Source organism: Crocuta crocuta, unplaced genomic scaffold (genome assembly GCF_008692635.1).
Source record: "Crocuta crocuta isolate KB4526 unplaced genomic scaffold, BGI_CrCroc_1.0 scaffold118, whole genome shotgun sequence".
In the NCBI taxonomy this organism is placed as follows: Eukaryota; Metazoa; Chordata; class Mammalia; order Carnivora; family Hyaenidae; genus Crocuta; species Crocuta crocuta.
In genome coordinates this window covers 5,069,027-5,091,926 of record NW_027551558.1, presented here as the reverse complement: position 1 = coordinate 5,091,926, position 22,900 = coordinate 5,069,027, and the positions used below count along the sequence as shown (strand labels likewise).

The window sequence follows — 22,900 nt, the reverse complement described above, 5'->3', positions numbered from 1 at the left end:
GGTCTGTTTACCTTTGGTTGAATTGTCAGTGACTTTAAATTCAATAACTTTTCCTGTGTCTGAGCAAATATATATATATATACACACATTTTTATTATATATATATAAAATAAATTTTGATTGATTCACCTCGTGTGGTACTGGATAATACTCTCAGGTGTAACTGGTATTTGCCAGGTTAAAAGGTAATCTCTTCTCGTTTTTCAGCCAGTTTACAGTCACATAATGGAAGGTTCAGTAGTAGTTCATTAAAACAAAAGATAGATTAAACTAGTCTTTAAAAATGGGTATTTTCATTCTAAGTGTATATTCATTTATATCTTTTGATGGTGAAATCTGATAGATATTTGCAGATCTTATTTTATCAGCCCTCTCACCACTAGCAGAGATGCCGTGAATAAATAATGAATTGCCCTTCCTTTTTGTTCAGCTGTAAATGGGTAGATCTACTTCTATGAAGAATTATGCTGAGAAGAAAGATGATTACTTAGAACATTTCCCAGTCCTCTTGGATCCCCCTAGTTAGCTTATCTGAAGTCTGCCTGTCCCTCCTCACATCATTACTGCTATTAGGGGAAGGAAAGAGAATTTGGGTAACAATTTAGAAAACATTTTAAGGAGCCATTTTTTGAAAACGCACTGATAATATTCATTTCTCTGTGCTCAGATGGTGGAGTGGGTAGGGCTTGCCCTATGACTTATTTACAAACTCATAGCTGCTTTTGAAAATTACCACTATTCAGATGTTTTCCCCTCCTCCATCCTCTAAGCAGCCAAGGAAGGCAACAGAAAACTCCTTGCCTAGTCCTATTCCAGCTGGAGACAAAGACCTTTTCTAGAAGAGTTGGCTCCCCTGGTTGGAGTCCAAAATGCTAATTGGCATCAGCTGCATTAAATCACTGAGTGGAGCCTAACAGCTGCCTCATCATGGAGAAAACCAGGAGGGAGCCTTCCTTTTCTCACCAAAACGTCCTTTCTNGTTTTTTTTTTTTTTTTTTTTGCATCTGTGTATGATTGTGGACTCCTAAAGAGAACGAAGGGCAAGGTCATTTGGACTCGGTCTAGACAGATGCGATATATAGTCTTAGGTCATGTTGATTTGTCTCTTCTGCTTCCTTTCATATACGGGGTTGTTGTTAAATTTCAGTTATAGCCTGCCTCGACTGTTTTCTACTGTATTTTCTCAGGCTAAATGGTGTGTGTGGTGGTGTGTACATACTTAAATGTTGGAATGAGACCACCAAACTTGTATTTAACTAATGACCAAAGGGAAATTTGAATTCAAACGTTGGTTCATTATTACTCCAAAGACCACATGTAATATATACATTAGTCAATTTAGGATTCCAGTTGTAGTTGGCTCAAAGCCATTGATAGATTTTGCATTTCTGATGCTTTTTCTCCAAGGTGGGCAGTCTTAATCACTATATGACAATTAGTGTTGCTAAAATGCCCTTTTATTTTATAAGATATATGATAGTCATCTATTTTGAAATCAGAAGCAAGAGAAGGAATGTTAAAAGTATACATAAACGATTTCCTAAAATACTAGTTTGAGAGGCCAATATGGTTTCCTCTCAAAATTTTTGGTAGTTCAGTTTCATATACTTCCAGGATTTGACTACTTAAACCTTAGAAATATTCTGGCAACTGGCATTGATCTGATTACTGTATTTCTGGGATAATACTTGGACGTTTCAGTTATATTAGAAAACCTGTTGCCAAACTTTATTTAAGTTGTTTTTATATTTCATTGTTTCTAATATGTGGCCCAATTTTTAAAATGTTACAGTGTATGTCTTATGGTTGATGGTGAACATAGTTTCATTACATAAAATACTTCAGTGTTTCTATCTGGTGGCATCTTAGATTTAAGTAAATTGTGCTGTGATCATCTGCCAGCAGTATTTACCATTATGCATATTAAGTGTCTTTCATACCAGTGGAGCACTGAATTTAAGCCTATGAGAATTTTTAAGTCTATAGAATGCATAAGAATTTCAATTCCGTGGGCTGTAAAAACATCACGTACCTCTGGAAGCTCTTAATTCCTATAAAGAATGGTGGAAAGGGGCACGACGGTGGCTCATTTGGTTAGACATCCAGCTCTTGATTTTGGGTCAGGTCGTGATCTCAAAGGTTATGAAATTGAGCCCCACTTTCGTCTTTGCACTGAGTGTGGAGTCTGCTTAGGATTATCTCTCTGTCTCAAAAATAAATAGATGAACCTTAAAAAAAGAGTGGTGAACAAATCAGATCCTAGAAGACACTGGTTTATGTTGCTAAAGAAAAAATAGATCGAAAGTAATCAAAGTATATTGTGATCCTTAATTATTGCATAGGAAGCTTCTCATGGGAGAATTGTAGGTAATATTTGCTTTCTGTCAAGAAGTGGAACTTAGGAGCGCCTGGGTGGCTCAGTCGGTTAAGCGTCCGACTTCGGCTCAGGTCATGATCTTGCAGTCCGTGGCTTCGAGGCCCCCATCAGGCTCTGTGCTGACAGCCAGCTCAGAGCCTGGACCCTGTTTCAGTTTCTGCATCTCCCTCTCTCTCTCTCTGATCCTCCCCTGTTCACGCTGTCTCTCTCTCTCAGAAGAGAAAAAAAAAAAAAAACAAAAACAAAGTGAAACTTATTGGCAGAGTATCATACAGAAAAATGACCCTTGGAATAATCTAGCCAATATGGGAGGCAGAAAGGAGGTAGTTAGGGATGAATCAATAAAAGCAAAATCTGTGCAACCCATTAAGATGCACATACTGCATGGCATGATTGGCTACAAATACAAAATTGAAATCAGTATTTTGATTTTCTCCTATTTTAGTTCATCCTTGTTCTTTTTGGTTTTGTGTAGTCTTTATACCCCAGATCTTTCTGCATTGATAATTTTGGGTGAAAAGAAAAAAATCAAACCTTTAGCCGACTTTCTCATCATCTAATTGTAGTCCAGTTTAAGGAAAGTGGGATGTTTAACTTTTCAGGGAACAACACATTTAACCATAGCCCTTGTTCCAGAAGTGACACTGCGTGCATTTCCAACAGGAACTTGGTATTGGCCATAGTCATGTGCTATTTTTTTGTTAGGAACCTATTGATCTTGACAAGTCCCGTTAGGATTGTCCTGGACTGCTCCCAGATACTGTTGTTGGGAATGAGTTGTAAGTTGTGGTACCTCTGGATAGAACAGGCTTCATGTGCTGTGTGCTAGCAAGTTGTGGTCATTATACACTTTGCGTGTGTATGTGAGCGTGTGGAAAGAGCATAAGATAAAGCTTTTAATGTGGATTAGTACACAGATTGTTATATGGACTCTACTTGGCCATGTGACTCTGCTCTGTATTTGCAGTCACCATCTGCCAAAGTCACATGACAGCTATGCCTATTAATATGCTGTAATATTCTTCTTCTTTTTTTTAAATTTCTGAGAGACAGAGAGATAGCAGGAGCAGAGGAGGGTCAGAGAGAGAGAGAGAGAGGGAGACACAGAATGTGAAGCAGGCTCCAGGCTCTGAGCTAGCTGTCAGCACAGAGCCCGATGCGGGGCTCGAACCCACGGACCGTGAGATCATGACCTGAGCCAAGGTCGGACACTTAACCTACTGAGCCACCCAGGCGCCCCTATGCTGTAATATTCTAATATATTGGGGACCAAGCTGGAGGCCACCATCTTAAGAATCATTGTGCTAAGATAATTTCATGTTTTGTTACATATTCGGTTTCTAAAGCAGTAGTGTACAATTGGAAGTTATATTTTGAGAAATTTTCTTTTTTCACTTGGCCTCATCACTAATATCTAATTAATAGTGTTGTAGCTTTTATCTTAACAGTATTTTAAAAACCAAACTTAAGATTCATGAGGCCTTGTGAATGGGGTTTGGAGATGCGAGGCTGTGATAGTAGGTTTCTTCAGCCTGTGTGCATGCACGTGCTTTCACATGCACTGTCTGTCTTTTACACTCACGCACACCTTGACTGCTCAGAAACCCTGAGTCTTTCCTGGAGAAGGAAGAACATCAATTCTAAGTCTAATGAGCATGTCAGTTTATAAAAATGAAGACATTTTAGGGCACTGGTCATTATTTCCTTTTGAAAATATATGTAGTAAAGGGAATTCTTAGAGGTCTGATTACCCAGTTTTTCCCCAAAGATCTTCCCTCAGCTGCCACTTTTCTCTCCAGGGCTGTTTTTCTCTTTTACTCCACCTTCTCTCCTCTTTAATTCTGCTTTCCCATCATTCTCATGCCGTCCATAAATCTTACTTAACATAACCCTGCAGGTAGTTTGGCAGACCCTCTCTGTGTCATGTGTATGCAGCAAGGGACAGGATGCCCATGCTGTTGCAGGTATTGCCCCAGGGGTGTATGGCAGAGAAAGGTGGAGACTGGCAGCCCTCACCATTCACAAGGACAACTTATTTTTATTTTCCAGACCTGTGTCACCATCTGTTTCTTTCATTCTCCTTCTGATCTTTTATAACATGATCTTCTTCATTTCTTCCTTGGCTCATCTTATTTTAATAAAACAAGAGGCTGGGGGATGAGCCAAGTCTAAAACAACCTGCTGTCACTGAGTGATGTTTTATTACTGTGGCTCGCCAGACTCACCTGGATCTCTTTTTGGGGTAGTGGATCTCATTAAGCATGCCATCCATCCAGGGCCTGCAGTGTTAGTCTATATTCAGTAATCTGCCTGTGGCTACACCAGAAGTTGATGCTTTGTGCAAGGTTATAACAGGTGAAGCTTTTCTGCCTTAGGTGTGCTAGATGATTTACATACACAAACCTTTTCTAGAAAAGAAACAACTTTTCCTTATAATTAGTTGAAATAGTATCAGTCAGTTTTCTTTTTTTTCTCCCATTTTTACAGATGAGCAAAGTAGAGTTCAAAGATCATACTTAATGGAAGAGCTGCTCCATGCTACCTCTTATATACATCTGTAACTTTTATGCTTCTGTATTTCTTGTGTAGCTTGTAATTACATTTCAAAGGATGAGTCCTGTTAAAGTCCCCAGTTTCTTGTCACTAGGATAAAGTGAAATGTATTTCTCTCTCTCTCTGGGACGGGGAACTTGTGTTATTGCCTGTATGTGGGGAAAGTAAAATCATGCACATCATTCAAAAGCCGCACATTTTATTTTTATTTTTTTCTTAAGGATGAAGAGGAAGAAATCAAACTGGAGATAAATATGCTGAAGAAATACTCTCATCATAGAAATATTGCAACATATTACGGTGCTTTCATTAAAAAGAGCCCTCCAGGACATGATGACCAACTCTGGGTAGGCAAATGTTCCCCGAGGATTTTGTGGGGTTTCCTCTTTAGTTGTACTAGAAGGATATTAAGGACCTTCCAGAGGGAGGGAGGAAAAAGCAAAGACACAGGGGGTAGTGCCTGACATCTTCCTCGACTCTCTTGGTTAAAGGTTAAACATTATTGTCTGAAAGTTTATTTTTATGTTGGTTTCACACTGCATGGAAAAAAGTTATCTTCGTGTTTCAGGAATAAAATGGCACGTTTTAAAAGTAATGTAACCAAAAAGCAAGGAAATTAGGAGCTTGAAAATAAAACCAAAAATAAAAACTTTATTTATGGAAATTAATTAGTATGGAAGCTCAACTAAATCTGTCTTCTTTATCACCTGGAAGTAAAGGGACAAGTCACAAGAAAACAAAGTTAAAACAGTATTTGTTAATAATATTGATGACAACTAATTGAAAGCAGTAAATTCCAGGGAAATTTCTAGAACTGATAAACATTCAGTGTTATCTTTTACTGAACCACATCTTTTCTGAAGATGATGACCCTGGCATGCTGACAGATCTATAGTTATCACATGAGTTATGCTGAGGTACTGGATTTGTAAAGCAGGAAGGTAAATACTTTTTCTAATTTTTAAAAACTCATCATAGAAAATTTGCAAAATTAAGGCAAAAGAGAAACAATTTATTTTTATTGCCCAAATCCAATCAAAGTTAAAATTTTAGAATAGCTCAATCCATTTTCTAGGTACTTAAAAAAATATACTTATGTTCATATTGTATAAACATTTAGGTATTGTAAACATATTTTTAAAATTATGCACTGCTTAAAATAGCATTTCTCTTAATATAAAAGTTTGAGAATCGTAATGTATGGAAGATAGAACATCTTTGACTCTGGCAAATGAGAGAAGATGTTAGAGTATTTCCATCAGATTTCTGATACTTAGGCACTGATTAAGGACACAGTGGCCCTCCCACGCCCATAGGCTTATGAGAGAAGAAGAACACTTAAGAATCTCTGCACTAGGGTGGGAGTGGGGGGGTGGGGATGTGCTGTAAAATATCAGAAATTCTTAAATCTCCTGGATCAGACATAACACAGTGAATTAATTGAATGGTGAAATGAGCTCTCAGTAATTTGGATGCTTCCGAGATGATCATGTACCCAGACGATCCCTTCTTTAGGGAAGGCAGAAGGGGTTAGACTGCTTTCCTGACTTCCCTCCAGTGTGTACTGATAGCTGTGATGCTCTCACTGACTGCTAGGATGTGCTTGTCATGGTGTGTCTTGTCTGCCCTGTAGCTTGTTATGGAGTTCTGCGGGGCTGGGTCCATTACAGACCTTGTGAAGAACACCAAAGGGAACACACTCAAGGAAGACTGGATAGCTTACATCTCCAGAGAAATCCTGAGGGTAAGGAGCAGGGAGAGTCTGTAATGCCTCGGACGTGGTCTTGTGTTTCCATTTCATTTTCCTAGCCTTAAGTATTTCTTTGCATTAGCTATAACTGTACAGATTGTTCTTTTCATGACAGCCAAGGGCTCTGTATAACTGGCTGGCTTTGATTGTTTAAGCTACATCATCGTTTTGATTGTGACAAGTATCTGAAGAAACTAGACTCAAACAAAAATAGTTTTTCTGTATTTCCCTGAATTCATCCTCCAGGTGTTAAAAAGAAAATCCAAAGGAAAAGAAATAGCCTCTAACTATTGTTTTTATAGGAATCCTGTGTCTAAAGCTGATGAATCAATATTAATGATGCCAAACACTGGCTTTCAGAATCATCCTGTGGACTTTGGCATTAACTCTGAGAATTTGTTGCAGTGTTTACGAGGGGAAGTTCTAATGTTTAATGTTGTTTATAGCCGTTTGAAAGCCAGTTTATGATGTTAACGTCTTGAAGCACTGTTTTAGCAGATCCTAACTGATCGCATTCAGGAGTGGCGCTGCGCAGACACCGCAGGCAGAGGGCCTGTGTAGTTTGCACTTGGAAAGTGCATGTGGGTTGCCGGCAGCGAGCCTCTTCCCCTTGGCCGGCTGTCCCAGTGGCGCTACCCCTGAACTACACGTTTGGATGACTTGCTTGGATTTCATTTACCCACCACATTTAAGGAATAAAGACTGTGGAGTTAAACTGGAATCTGATTCTTATGCTTCTCTCGCTAATAAATGGTTACTGTATTTTTTATTTATAGATAGATTTACCCTACTTTTACATTTAAATTTCTTAGAAGACTGCGGGTTTAAAGAATGCCATCTAGAATTCACAGAGATGAGTTTGAATTCCTTTTCATTTTAGATACTTTATGAAGCTCTTGAAAATAGGCAGTTCCCATAAGAAAACTAGTCATAAGGTGAGGTGGGAGAACCTTCTCTTTATCATCACACTCAGATTTCGTTAAGAAAATATGAGAGTCCTGTCTTTTATGGTTTTGAAAGCAGAGTCAAAGTGGAAAACTAAGTATCCCGTCCTGTGCTGCTCTGAAGAAGTTCAGCAAGTGGGCAGATGTATTTATTATATTAACTAAAACCCTTGGCGTGGTCCGCAGGAGAGAACAGTGATAGAGTGAGTCAGATGTGGGTTTGAGTCCTGCCTTTGTTACTTACCTAATACACACCCCTGGCAAAGTTACTCCCCTTTAAGAACTTACTTTCTTCATCTGTAAAATTTAGATACCAACCTTATGAAGAAATGTCATTGTTATAAGAATTAAACGAGTTGTTATATATGAGGTCATTTAATGTACTGTGGGTACATAACAGATTGTCAGTAAATATTAGTTGTTGTCCTTGTTCTCCATTATAAACATACACTTACGCACACCATTTCTGTACATAATTCCAGTGTAGGATTTCTCAAGCAGAGAAGTAGGTTTTAGTGTAAATGTCCTAGGTGTCAAATGTCTGTCATCAGAGACAACTAACATGTTTTTATGTACACAGGCAAGCATTTTTTACTGATCATGTAGTAAGTATATTTAGTTATTTTACTTCCATTGATCTCAGACATTATTTCAAAGACACCCAGGTTGTTTGAGGCCCTGGAATGGCCATAACAGCTTAGTGGACATCCTTCTGAGATATATCAAATGTTTTCCACCTCAGTGGGTACGTGAAACAAGAGTCTCCTTCATTTACATTTCATCTAGGATGGCAATTTTTTTCTACGACCAAAGTCTAAATGAACTAAAAACAAGCCTCTGGAAGAGTCAGTGCATCACAGGCTAGTGTGTGTTTTTTCACAGGAACCACTGAGTCCACTTTGGTAAAGAGAAAGCAATATGTTCCTGTTCTGGAAAAGGAAGGCAGCCAGCCCAATTGGATAGCCTGGGTTCTCAAAGACAACACTGCTGGGTTAGCTAATTTCTGCAGCAGCAAAACTTGTCTACCTTCTTTAGTAGATGTTAGATTCACAGGCTGTTACTGTGTTAAGATCCCCAAAAGGCTGAGAGTCATGAGCATGTAGGCCTCAGACATCAGTAGGAAAGTTCTCTTTGGCTGGCCCACTGAAACTCTTGACCAAACGTTTATCAACAAAGCCAGCATGTTCATTCCAGCCCACGTCCACATTTACAGTCTACACAGCCATTGATGCATTTTAGTAGAAACTGATATTCATTGTGAGCCTTTCATGACCATTACTAAAGGACAGCCTTCGATGTTCCTTTGCTCTATGTCCATGCATGAGATAGAGTTACAGGAGAAATGTTTTCTGGTTTTGAAACATTGATGCATTTGCTCTAGGATGGTATTTAGTGTATATTTGGACTTATCTTTGCTAAGGAGGAATAATTGTGGCCTAACTTTTGGCATGGCAGTAGTTGAACATGCATTCTTTCTCTTCATACAGGGAAAGATGTACTCATTCGGAATAATCATAACTCAAGTTTACACTGCCTATGAGCTATTAGAGGCACCTTGAGTGGTTTCACCTGGAGACACATCAGTCCTTTAGCATTAGGGCCAGGAAGTAGATGTTTTTTAAGTTTATTGCTTGTAAGAAACAAGAGTACATGCAGGCCATATTTGTTTGAGATGTAGATACTTCTGTGTTGCTAAGGTAATCCTGTAAAAGTAAAAGAAGGGGGCTGTGAAAGAGAGTATAAAATGAACTGAAATAATAGAAGTAGGGATTATGAAGGAATTAGGGAAGCTACTTTTTGTTTGTTTTTCTTTGCTGTTCAAAATTCTGCCATGCTGAAAGGAGAGATTTTCTTCCTAACTATAGCACTAACATACCATGTATTTTTAGTGCCTTTTCTCTCTAGTCAGTGCTTTGTGGTGTAACACTGCACATCCGGGGTGGGGGGGAGGGGTAGATAAACAGGGCCATCAAGTAAGCTCTTTTCTGCTTTATATGCAGACTAGTAAATTATTGTTTAGAAACCCCCTGTGCTAGAAAAATTAGTATTCTAGAGCAGCTGTTATATTTAACACCTATCCTACACAGTAATGATAACAAATAAAACCTTACACAAAAAAAATCAAGCCAGAAAATTAAATAAACCTTTACTTCTGATCTGGCCTTTTTGAATTGAGACATTTCAGAATAAGTAGGTTGCTTGTATCTTCAGGAGACAGCCTACAGATTTGGCTTCTCTAGCTGAAGACAGAAGAAGTACAGGAGTTGTGAGAATGACACATTTTTTTCTGTCAGGCATCTGTTGGATGCAGAATGTGTTTTTGTTCTCCCACCACCTCTCTTAAGAGATGTACTCTTGGGCTTCACTCCAGATACAAGGTCATCAGAAAATGCTATATGCCTAGTAGGGTTTATTTCCTTGGGAAGGAAGGATATTTTATTTGAACGTAAAGCTCTTTCGATGGCAGAATTTTTTTACGCTGGCGTGGAGGTGGGATTGATCAGCAGTTAGCAATTTCCCACCATGTGGTGGGAAAACTAGGCAGTGTTCAACAGCCAGACTTGAAACCCTCTCTGGCTCTTTGTTTTTCCCCTGGGATGGGTCTAGTTCAAATATACCCATGGGGTCACCCACTGAAAGATGGATGTGTAGCGTGGGAAAGGAACCACCCTGTACACAAATAGCACAAATTACAGCAGAGAAACTGCAGATGGTAATCTAGAGCATATCTTCAAGGAGCAGCTAGAAACGGGTGATGTTGCTCACACAGGGGACCTAACCCATTGGAACTGGGGAATGGGTACATCTTTCTGTTTGTGCGGTACTACTGTGATGTCTTTACGGAAATGTACCAAGATTGAATTATATTATGTTCCAAATATGGTTCATAAAACTTTTGGCATGCATTTTGTTATGAAAAGTGTGTTCCTGGCTATTTGCGGCAACAAAGAACTAAAATTCAAATCTGTCTCTCCTCTTCAGGGACTGGCGCATCTTCATATCCATCATGTGATTCACCGGGACATCAAGGGCCAGAATGTATTGCTGACGGAGAATGCAGAGGTGAAACTTGGTATGTGATGCGCATGTCACGTGATCTAATACTTGCCCCTGGTGCAGACCAGCAACTCTCCCTACCTCATTAGCATTTAGCTAAAAACTCAGTCTGTTACCCACATTTCATCTTTCTGTTCTACTTAAGAAGTGAGAACTGGGCTTACTACTTTGTCTGGCTCCAGCCTCCCTTCCCCCATGCTTCTCTCCTCTGTTCTGCTCGCCATACAATAGACTACTGTTTAAATCAGATCCCATCACTTTCTTCCTTAAAAGACTGTTAGTGGCTTCCTTTTCACCTGGAATAAAATGTACATTTCTTACCATGGCCCATAAAAAGCCATGGCTCCTACTATTTTCCAGCCCCACTTTGTGACCATCCTTACTTCTCTCTTCTTCAGTTCACTCGTTTTTAAACTTCCTTAGACTTTCCCTCGGGGTCTTTGCATACACTATTCCCCATTGGGAACAGTTTTGAAGTTGCAGTTTTTTCCTCAACTTCAAAGGCCTTCCCTGACCCTCTGATCTCTATTGGGTCCCACTGCTTGTGTCCTTATTAATACTGATCACAGTTTATAATTACACAGCTATTTGTTTAACTATATTGCTGACTTCTTTACCAGAATGTAATTTCTGGGAGTGTAGCAACTAGGATAGTTTTATTTACGAAAGCATTCTTATCTGTCACCTAGCTTAGATGTAGTAGGTGCTCAATAAATTTATGTGTGGATGCGTAAATGGATGAAGTCCAAAGTGTTTTCCTGGAGATGATTTTATAATGGTTCTTCTATATTTCCTGTTTCCCTTACCTGGATTTGAACTTTTTTCAATCCCACTTTTATATAATGGTTCTGTCAAATTTTTAGACAGAATTAGCAGTAAGTTTTCTTCCACTAAGGCATCACACAGAAAAATTCTTTCTATTTTTAAGGGTCTACTCCATCTTTTAAAAATCTTATGCATCATAGTTACACCTTAAAATCTTCATTATTGCTTTCTTGCATAATACCTGCATTTATTGGTCGTCTGTGGAGGAATAGTGTGCCCATTTGGGAAGTCCCCTCAAAACTAAAATAGGAGGGGCGCCTGGGTGGCTCAGTTGGTTAAACGTCTGACTTCAACTCAGGTCATGATCTCGTGGTTTGTGGGTTCGAGCCCCGTGTCGGGCTCTGTGCTGACAGCTAGCTCAGAGCCTGGAGCCTGCTTCAGATTCTATGTCTCCTCTCTTTCTCTGACCCTCCCCTGCTCACGTGCTCTCTCTCTCTCTCTCTCAGAAATTAAATAAATTAATAAATAAATAAACCCCAAAACTAAAATAGGAGACACTTGTATTGTTCTCATTCCCAGTGACTCAGCAAGCTATGTGTGTTCCCTGCACTGGCCCGCTGGTGCCAGGCCTGCGACACTCTCTGTAATCACTTGGTGATCACTTGAGACTGCTGAGTTGCTGCAAACAGCACACGCTGCCTGATGCATGTGTCTGTCTCAGGAGCCCTTAGCATGTGAGCCCATCTCTTGGCCAGGTGGCTTCCTGAGTGATCTTAGGAAATGTACATAAAGAAGTTGAATCTATAACCCAACTCCCCTGAGTGACCTCAGTCCTCTGTAGGCCCTTCTGCATAAACTCTTCCACCATCGTGCAGTCCTCCTAGGGGTAATGGCAGTGTACAGTGATGTCATTGGCAAACATTCCATTAGAGACCCTGGTTTTCGTGTCAGCTCTGCCTCCCACCCTTGAACTTTCCTCTAGACCACCTTCATTGGTCAGCTGAGTAGGATATAGGGGTTACTCTGAAAAATTGAAAAGTCGCAGGTACTTTGAGGGGTGTTTTTTCGTATATTTGTGATATAGCTTGATTCTTTATTGAATTTATTACTGTGTTCTTTCCAGATAACTTTTGTGGCTTTCTTCTCTTTCTGTGGTCAGTGCTGTCTCAGAAGCTAAGTCATGTGGGTGTTAGTTCTCCTGAACTTGGAGCTTTCTATGACTTGACCTTGTTTGTTCGTGGGCATGTTTCCTGCAAGCACCGAACGTTCTAATTCATCCAAAAGTCTCTCTGGTGGTCACTGTCATGGAAGCTCAGGGAAGTGACTGGGTCCCAGCCTCCCAGGAGCTGGCAGACTGGTAGAGGATTTTGTCATTTTAGTGGCTCTGCTCTGGAGACTGCTCCTTATCCACGCTGGTGGCCTTGAGGAGTTTATATGTCCATGAAGTATTACTCCTTGAGTTTACTCTGAAGATCCCTCCTCCTCACCTTTCTTCATTTGCTAATCATGTCCTACTCCTTCCTTTCTCTCCCTCCCTCAGTCGATTTCGGTGTGAGTGCTCAGCTCGACAGGACAGTTGGGAGGAGAAATACATTCATAGGCACCCCCTACTGGATGGCTCCTGAGGTCATTGCCTGTGATGAGAACCCAGATGCCACCTACGATTACAGAGTAAGAGTCGCCTACTTTGTTGTCCTTCGCTGGATCCCTGGCATTCCTGAGGGATGGGGGCTCTGCTTACAGAAAGCTTACCGCTTTTTCAGTGAGGATGACTTGGAGACTTCGTTGCAGGTGCAGATTTTCTGGGACAGTGTTGAGATGCCGTCTTGTTATTGTTCATTCCCCATCACCTCTGTTCTCCTTACTAAATAATATTCTGCTTTCAGGGCAATGCGAGTCACTGTCTTATGCATAGAGCTTTTTGTCATCAGTAAATTAAATGCTTCTGCCTTGTTTGCCATTCTTTTAAACTTGAAGAATATAATCAGATGTTTTTGGAATATATATAACAATAGCTTCATCTATATGAAATTTTAGAGTATTGTTAAAGAGCTTTACAGCTTTGATTTGGTGTACAGATACATTTAAATTATTAGAGTGACCTCTAGGGACTTGTATCAATAATGCACTTTTTTATTTCCAATGTAAAGCCCATATTTGATCATCAGATTCAGTTTGAATGTTTACGGAAGTTTTTTTTTAATTCCCTTGCTGTAATTAAATGAGTCAGAGTGTTTATGTACCTGTTGACGGTATTCAAAATTGAGTTCATATCTTCACACTCACCAGTGTATTTTAGTATTTATTATAAATACCCAATTAATGAGGCTCATTTTAAGCATATGATATGGAGGAATTTTTACTTTATTTTAAACATGCTGGAGTATTTTACAATAAATTCTATACTGTGTGACTTTTCACTCTTTATTACGTTATTACATATCTTCAAAAACATTTTCCAATGTGCCCAAAATATTACCATGCTTAAGTAAATTAAAAATAATTTCATAGTACAGAGTTTGTAATTAAACCCAACTGGTTTATGCCTGGCTTATCCAAATGAGTGTTTAATATAGGACAAGGCATCCGTATTTGGTTGTTTGGCCACTGCATATCTTTTAATCAAGGCCTACAAGCCACCCCCCTCCCCCTTTTTTTCATGACACTGACTTGTTGAAGAGGCAGTATTCCACCATCTAGATTTGTCTTCCAGTTTTGAATTTTAACCTTACCATCTTTGTTAAGGCATCTTGTTTCTAATAAACTGGAGACATTTCATTAGTATCAAGAAAAACCTAAGGCAGGATTGCCTCCGGAGATGGCTGTGGTTTGTGCCGCATCACACCAGGGCGCCTGAACATCTGTATATCCTGCCACTGGTGCTTCTGAGCTTAGTCCCTGGGTCAAGATGGGTGAAGCCCTTTCTTTGCGTTCTACAGTGTAGAAAACCTCATCAAAATATGGGAGAAATTTGTGGGCCTGTCCTTCTTCTTGTAATCAAACGTGTTTGAATTGTGTAACATAATTATAGGTTACTTAGAAAATGCTTAAACTGAGCAACTTTAAGTAAATCTTTCATTAGAATATAGCATATAAACAAAAGAATGCTAATGATAATAACTACCCAATTGTCTGCTTTTTAAAAATCTGGTTTGGATTTTAAGAAATTGGCTGATAAAACTTGATTCGATCATTCATCAACCAGTGTTTATTGAGTCCCACCACATGCCAGTCACAGGTTGGGGGAAACAAAGGTGCATAAAACAGACAAAAATGCTCTCATGGAACTTGTATTTGACTGGGGAATAAAGTTAAAATTTTAATATTTCAGAGGACTGAGAAAAAGAGATTCCATGCATAGAAAGGCAGCTTATTGCTCACTCCTTATTAAGTTTGAGGCAAGAGTGGAGAGACTCAGCACTGCAATTACAGTTAGTCCATTCAACTGTGGACCTTTTATAAAGAAGCCTTTCTAGCCTTTAAACTTTTATTTTAAGTTTATTTTTTTAATTCAAGTATAATTAACATAAAGTATATATTAGTTTCAAGTTAGCCTTTAAATTTTAACATCTTAATTAAGTTTGAGATAGTTACATAAATCATAAAATTAAACATAAATCTGGGCCAGGATTCTAAATGATTGAACATAAAGAAATGAGGAGACACACTGAACAACAGAGCATGCAGTGGCCAAGAAGCTTTTACATGGACCGTCTCTAGTTCAGTCATAGATGTGAGTGGTTCTAATCAACAAATCAGCTTTATATTTACTTTTTCATTCATTTATTTGGAAAGTATTCTTACATATGTGTGTATGCTTTTAATTTTCTGGCAAGCTTTTTTTCAGTTTATATACCAAAAAATGTCTTTAAATCATTAGTGTGACTAATCAGCAGTGATAAGTTAGTGGCTTCCTATCTCATCCAGTAGCTGTAACACACTGTTTTATTTTTGCAGAGTGACCTTTGGTCTTGTGGCATTACAGCCATTGAAATGGCAGAAGGTGCTCCCCGTAAGTAATGTATTTTTCCTTTTTAGCCCAGTTGTTCTATGTGACTTAAAACTAGTCTCAAGGCTTCAAAAAGAAAAACTTCATGGATAAAGCCTTTTTTGGTGGGACATTTAGTGGAAACAATCATAAGTACAGTGAAGTTTTAGGTGTAAAAGGATTCTTGGCATCCACTCTTCCTTTTGAAGATCCCTGAAGTCTGTAGGCTACATTTAATCTTTTATGTAAGTTGTATTTAGATGTGTGACCTGAAATTATGCAGACATCAGGTAATAGACAGTAATTTTTCTTTTCACATTTAAACTGTAGTGAAAATAAATCCTAACACATGAAACTGGTCCTAACACATGACATTTTAGTAATACTTATGTTATTACTTTACGAATAGAGGCCTGAGTTTTTATCTGTAGAATAATTTTTTGTGTGTGTGAAATTTGCTTCTTCCTTTTGGTTAAATCAATGACAACTTCATAAAATCGATTTTTGAGCAGAAATGGGTAGAATTGCAGAGAACAAAGGGACAAAATAGCGTTATTTGCTGATCCTCCTAAAAAATGGGATACACAAAGAATGTATGCCTGTCATGCTACATAGTTGCTGCTGAATAAATATTTGTTGAATGAATGAAAAAAATTTCCAATGGCTAAAAAATAGTTTCCGGTACAAAATTGGATGTCAGTCTTGAACACCATGTTTCCTCATGTTTCCCTCTGAGGAATTGAGACAGGGATGTGTTGCCGGATCCTTTGTTTCAGTTTTCTTTCACAGTGGGAATAGATTGTCTTCTTGGCCCCCATTTCTCAGCTGCCTTGTAAGATTCTTACGAAGGTAAATAAACACACAAAAATGCACATTACCTATTGTGACATACTAATATGTGTGTTTATACCTGCTATGCCTTTATGGACAAGTGATAGATATATAAACTGTAAATACACAAGATCAAACAATCCATTTTATTCTCTCGTCGTTGTTCCTTCCTAGTAACAGTGGCTGCAGCAAAAGAACAGTTAACATTTCTGGAGGCTTCACTGGGCTTATTGCCATGTCTAGGCGCTATGTGAATGCCTTTTCAAGCAGCATCAGATTTAATCTTCACAGTGACCCTAAGACAATAAAATTATTTTCATAGAGATCTTATAGATGGTTTAGAAACTTAAGCTATTCACTCTTTTAAGACTTTGAATCCTTGTTTATCTCTGATTTATGAAAACTTTCCAATGTCAATTTGAAATTGTATGTTCTTCTTGTTGCTCTTGACCTCCTTATCTTTTGCTGTGTTTAAAAAGGGGAAATTCAAGGTATATCCTAGGGTTCATAGCTGGATAGCTAAACTGCTTGACATAAAGATAATCAGTCAGATGATGGGACAGCACATTTGATATTTAGAGTGAGCCCTAGAAATTAAAAATAAGTAAAATAAGTGCCGTACTGACACAACCATCTCCTCTCCCCAGCTCTCTGTGACATGCATCCAATGAGAGCACTGTTTCTCATTCCCAGAAACCCTCCTCCCAGGCTGAAGTCAAAAAAATGGTAAGCTATGTATGCTTTTGTTGTTGTTGTTGTTGTTTCCTTTTTTAAAACAAATTGTTCCTTTTCAGTTTCACACCAAGGCAAAATTGTGGCCATTTTCATTCCCAAAGAACATAAGAGCCAAGACACTGAAACACCAGTTAAAATGGTTTTTCTCTTGATAAATTTTCCTTCAATTACAAAATAGTAACAAGCAACCACATGAAGTACTGTAACATGGTTAAAGAAAAAAAGTTTTATTTTAATATTTAAGCCCACTTTTAAGTATATTTCGAAGCATTTTCACATTAAAAAGCGAAGCTGTACTGCGTTTGTAGTTCCTCGGGTATGTACAATAGGATTTGAACGTGAATGGAGGCACTTAACTGTAATTATTACAAAACGTTGAAATTTTGTATCTTTTTTCATTTCAGAAATGAGAGGAATGGTCCTCTATTTGGGCTGCCACCTTTCTTTCTCCCTGCAGCTCTCACACACTTGCTAAACCACAGTCGCTTATCAGTGAAGGGAGATGATGGTGACCTTCCTCGTGAAAGCTTTAAGAATTGTAGCGGTGTGGAAAAGTGTTGGTTTGGTTTAGTTTTAAAAGTCTTTAAGGGAGAGGGTAGTGCTTTGTTTTCACCTGAGAATGATGCTCCCTTGTTCCTCCTTGACTTTTTTTTTGAGTCCTTTCCTCTCACTTCTGTCTCCACTCAGGCTCCTCATGCATGTGGGCCCTCACCCCTTTTTCTGTTCCTGTTTTCCGGGGCACATCTGTCTCACTAGTGCCCACCTACTACTACCGTGTTTTTTTCCCTTTCTGAAACTATTTTCACTCCTTTTTCAATGAGTGCTATTTCCTCTCACATTCCTGACTCTAATTCTGAAGTATGTGAAAGATCTCAGTTCTGTTCTGGATTTGGTCTTTTAGTCATTACTCTGCTCTTCTTTGTTGCTCATCTTCTGATGTTCTGTGATTTTTCTTTTCCCATCTATGGACATTACATGCACACACGTATTTTCACTCTTTTCTTTCATGCTTCTCCCTGTTCCTCACTGTCTTTCCCCACCTTTTGTCTGCTGGCAAGAGTTTTCTCATTCTATTTATACTGTCTTTAACCACCGTCAACTCCAGATAACTGAGCTTATCTAGTTCCACTTACCAGTTTTTAGAGAGTTCTCTCAAGCCATACAGTTGTCAAGATTTTAGCCCCACTTGGTCTCTTGTCTTGAAACATGGTAACTATGGACATCAATGGTGGCCAACCCTAGGGAAACCAAATGTGTACGGAGGACATCACCAAGGAGTAAGCTCTAGGGGTGGGGTAATACTATCTAGCTAAACCAAATAATGCTATTTTTATTAAAGGGAGGTTATGCTCTGTCTTCAGGGTACCTCACAATTCACAAGGCTTGTCAGTTGGCCCCACTGTGATTATTCTGTCTGTTACTTGCAGTTTCAGATTAACCACTCTGTGTATAATACAGTAATGTAAAGAGACAGATGTAGATGACGACAAATTCTTCCTGCATACTTATACCACATTTTCTCTAAAGTTGATTAGATGCATTTTCATCCATTTACATCATTGCTGTCATTTTACCCAGGTATTCTGAAAGAATGAGATGATTGCAAACATAATGTTTTTTTTCCTTTCTGATTGCTGTCTTCCTATCCACCAATGTAAATTCCAACTGCTGGTTTTGGAGAAGTGATCAGTGAATTCTCTTCTTGTAGAACTTGACAATTGATTTTATGCAGATCATTGATTCTCAAATGTTAATTTGTAGACATGGAATGTGAGAATGTCTTTGGAATCTTTTAATTTAGGGTTCCAACCTCAAAGTGTTTCTGGTTTGTTAGGTCTGAGGAGTGACCCAGGTATTTGTATTTTTTAATAAACTCCCAAAGTGGTCGTTGAGGACATTGGAGTTTAGGAGTCTCTGTTTTAGAGCAAGTTCCACTACAACTGTAGAATCTTCCATGTTCCTCAGTAGCCCCAGAATAAAGTCACAACGTCGCTGCATGACTTTGAAGACCCTTCTCTGAGCTGACTCTGACCTGTTGTTCTGTTCTTTTCCACTTTTTATATTAGCATCAGAAAACGATTCATTACTCCCTTACACTTTTCTACTTTTGTTCATGTTGTTCCTTTCACTCTGGAATGGTAGCTTCTCCCTCCCACTTGTAGAATATCAGCTATCCTACCTTTTTATGCTGGCTAACCCCCTGTAGCAGTATTCTTTCTTCCTCTGTAGGTTTGAGTACATATCTGCTATTTGTGCATACATAGATTTCCTCCACTTTATTTCCTATGCGTATTTCTTACAGAGCCTAGCAGAAACATATGTAAATTGAGATTTAAATATTTGTTGAATTGAAAAAAATGGTACGTTTGAATGGAAATACAAGATAATAGAAGTGATTATTAAAAGTAGTGAAGTAATTAGAAAGAACTGAACTAAAAACTGAACAACTCATTCATTCAACAAAAATTTATTACATACGTCTTGTGGTCTGCCCACACTCAGTGTTGGGCATTGCCGACAAGTGGAAAAGTAGGAATCCGTTCCTGACCTTTACCCCAGCAGGGAGATAAACATAAACATGAAGCGTATAGTCTATTAAATGCAGACAGCCCTAGAGGAAAGACTCCTAACTTTAGGCATGTAGGGGTGGAGTGTTACCAAGGAAAGACTTACCTAAAGAGATCATATCTTCACTTAGTCTCAAATGATAGGATGGGTAAGTGTCTTGGCCAAGGTCATGAATGGGGGTCATCATGAGCCAGGCATGGAGAAACAGGGACAAGTAGAAGTAGCTGGTAGGGTAAATGTTTGTGATAGTCATTGCCCTCCTCAAAACTATTATGTATTTCTATGTCTGTACATTAAGCAAAGAGAACTTATCGAAATGTCGGTTAACAGGTTCAAGAGCCATAGCACTTAGTCAGTCCAGCTCCTTATCTCCGTGTCCATCCTTGTCTTCCAGGTTCCTGACATCTACTATCCTGTCTGCCTTCATTTTCACAAAAGCCTCCCTTTACCCCCTTGTCTTCTCTACTCCTGTGATTAAATGATTAATAAGCAACATTACATTTAAACCTATTTCATTTAAATCTGACTGCTTTCAAAGCTTTCTGTTTGTGGTGTGTTGGTGGTGGTATGGTATAACTCTTAGACCATGTGTAAGTGATCCTTCTTATCCACAACGGTCCCGGGCTCCTAACAGTTTTACTGTGCACTTGCAGAATGTTCACAGTGAACTCTGAAGCTCTTGTATGGTTTCAGACTTACTGGTATTTTGGAGCTTTGCTCTTTGCAGTAGAAATTTGATGATCTTTTCTCTTACAGGTCTAAGAAATTTTTTAGTTTTATAGAAGGGTGCCTGGTGAAGAATTATATGCAGCGGCCCTCCACAGAGCAGCTTTTGAAACATCCTTTTATAAGGGATCAGCCAAATGAAAGGCAAGTTAGAATCCAGCTTAAGGACCACATAGACCGGACCAGAAAGAAGAGAGGAGAGAAAGGTATTAATCTGTTTTTATTTTTCATCTTAAAATAATATTTGAGGTTTTTGCCCACAAGAATAGGTTACTCCTTTTCCAACCAGGAGGTTGTGCTCCCTTGGCTGGTGCTGGCATAGTTTGCCTCTGCTCTGCAGGTCAGCCATGAGCCTCAGCGCCAGCCCAGCTCAGGTAGAGTAGACCAGAGCTGCGTGGTGTATCACCAAGCTGACACCAGATAAATCGCCACTGTGGCCGGTCAGCACAGAAGGATGTTTCTCTTGTTCCTCCTCAGGAACATGTCTTTTGCTGCTCTTTTTACTTCATTGTGTGCATTCGCATTCTGAACATGTCACTCAAGGTTTATTGAGCACCAGGTGTGAACGTCACCATCGGTGTGTTCATTGCATGTCTCTCCTGCTTGAGAACCCTCTGGGTTTCTTACTGCTTTACTTTGTGCAGGTCGTGTGGCCAGGCTTGGACTAATGGTGTGCCTGACTACTTGTCTGTCACCACAGCACAAGTGAACATGCTAATTATTTAATGTTCCTTTCTGTTCCTGGTGTCTTGGTTTTGTATCTTTATATGGCCTCCAGTACCTGCCTGGAGCACCCTGTCTCCTTGCTGTCCAGCAAGGTGGAGTTCAGACTTCTCCACTGTCTTCACTTAGCCTTCATCAAGGCCTCCAGCTCACATTGATCTTTCTGTTTTATGAATTCTTACCATAACTTTACAGAACAACATTTGAATAACTGGCATCTTGACAGTGAATTTTTTTAATGTTTAAATTTCAAGGCCAAAAAAGGAACTAAGAAGAGCAAGTTCAAGGCAGTTAAAAGACTTGGTCACAGTCCTCTTTGTAGGTCTGTATTGAGCTTTTACATGTTCCTTTCAGTCTTCAGAGCTACATTATCAATGATGCTCACAACAACTTTTGGTTCTCTGATATATTCATTATAAAAGTAATTAAGTTTGATATGTTAACCTATGTAGTTACAACAAATGAACTGAAGTTTGAAAACAAAGCTTTTGGGGGGGCAGGAGAGGGAGGTTATTTGTGTATTGAATCATTTTCCCAGTATGTACTTTCTTAATAATAGCTCACAGTCATGGAGCATTTGCTGTGTGCCAGGCATTTACTGAGTACTCTGCCTGGACTCGTGTGCACATTTGTGGATGGGAATTATGCAGCACTTTATCTTCATTTACCTTTCAGATACCCTCGGCCTCTTGTCAGTAATTTTTAGTTTTTAATTAATAGTATAGAATTTTAAACATAACAGAGTACTACTTTTGTAAAGGAGTCTAAAGATTACTTAGGTTAGAATTTTCTTTGGAAGCCAACCTATTTTTATGTTTTTAAAATTATACAGTTTTGATGGTCTTTTCAGTGAAAAGAACTAATGTTGTATATATAGACTGATGAACTTGTAGATATGTGTATCTAGAATTATAAATAATATAGACCAAACCCCATTTTAAGTTCTCAGAACTGTTTCTCTGCCAGTATCTCTGTATCTCTGAAAAACTTCTGTATCTCTGAAAAAAAGTGAGAAATGTGGTTTTGTTTGTAAATAGATTTGTTTTACATGTCTCTTCAACCTTTCTAGTTTTGATTGCTCTCTGGAATGAAATTGCTCACTCAAATTTTAGGTACTGACCTTTAGTACAAGGTCTATTACTTTGGGGTAACACTTTGAAACCTACTGAAGTGAAAACAGGTGGCTCACATTGACACTTATGCTTGATGTGGTGAAAGAAGAGCATCTTCTCTCTCCTTATATGGCTGTATTGTTTTTGCACTGGTTTTTCCCTGGCTTCACCTTTGTAATTTATGGGGACATTGGATTTTGTCTCTTAATGCTCCAAGTACCTCCTGCATGTCATTCATCTGTCCTGCAGACCTTTCTCTCTGTACTCCGTGTGGCTTCCTGAGTGCCAACAGTAACCAGATGATGTCTCCTAATAATTGCCTTAGTTTGGGCAGTTAGTCCCTTTTGCATTTTGGCATCAGGATGACTTGGCTGATTTGCTGACGCATTGGAGCCACTTTTCTTGAGTGTCAAGAACTTGAGAGCACCTCTCACAGCCCTGTACCCCCTCACCAGTGCATCCCATTAGGGACTGTCTTGAATGCAGTGGAATCTGCTCTTCCATGGGGAATAAGGGTGGCCCAGGGAATTGGTGTCACCGTGCTCTTCCCCCCGCTTCCCTGTATATATGGTTATTTTCATGAGGAACATATCATTTATTTTCTGCCATAATGCTCTTGGAGATGCTTGAGATGCTTGCCTCTACATGCATGTGTCATGATTTGTGAGCTATTCCATTTATCTTGTCCTTCATAGATGAAACCGAATATGAATACAGTGGGAGTGAGGAAGAAGAGGAGGAAGTGCCTGAGCAGGAAGGAGAGCCAAGGTA

The 22,900-nt window shown here is 39.1% G+C and overlaps 1 protein-coding gene across 13 annotated transcripts in view; it reads left to right on the top strand.

The window, feature by feature from the left end:
- MAP4K4 (mitogen-activated protein kinase kinase kinase kinase 4) overlaps positions 1-22,900 on the top strand; it is a 184,648-nt gene that overhangs the window by 109,127 nt on the left and 52,621 nt on the right. For all 13 annotated transcript variants that reach the window (XM_077749360.1, XM_077749357.1, XM_077749351.1 and 10 more), the window contains exons 3-10: positions 5,152-5,277; positions 6,564-6,674; positions 10,607-10,697; positions 12,987-13,117; positions 15,404-15,458; positions 16,913-16,991; positions 20,325-20,500; positions 22,825-22,897. In XM_077749360.1, the coding sequence (XP_077605486.1) occupies positions 5,152-5,277; positions 6,564-6,674; positions 10,607-10,697; positions 12,987-13,117; positions 15,404-15,458; positions 16,913-16,991; positions 20,325-20,500; positions 22,825-22,897 (842 nt within the window). The remainder of the gene's footprint in view (positions 1-5,151; positions 5,278-6,563; positions 6,675-10,606; positions 10,698-12,986; positions 13,118-15,403; positions 15,459-16,912; positions 16,992-20,324; positions 20,501-22,824; positions 22,898-22,900) is intronic.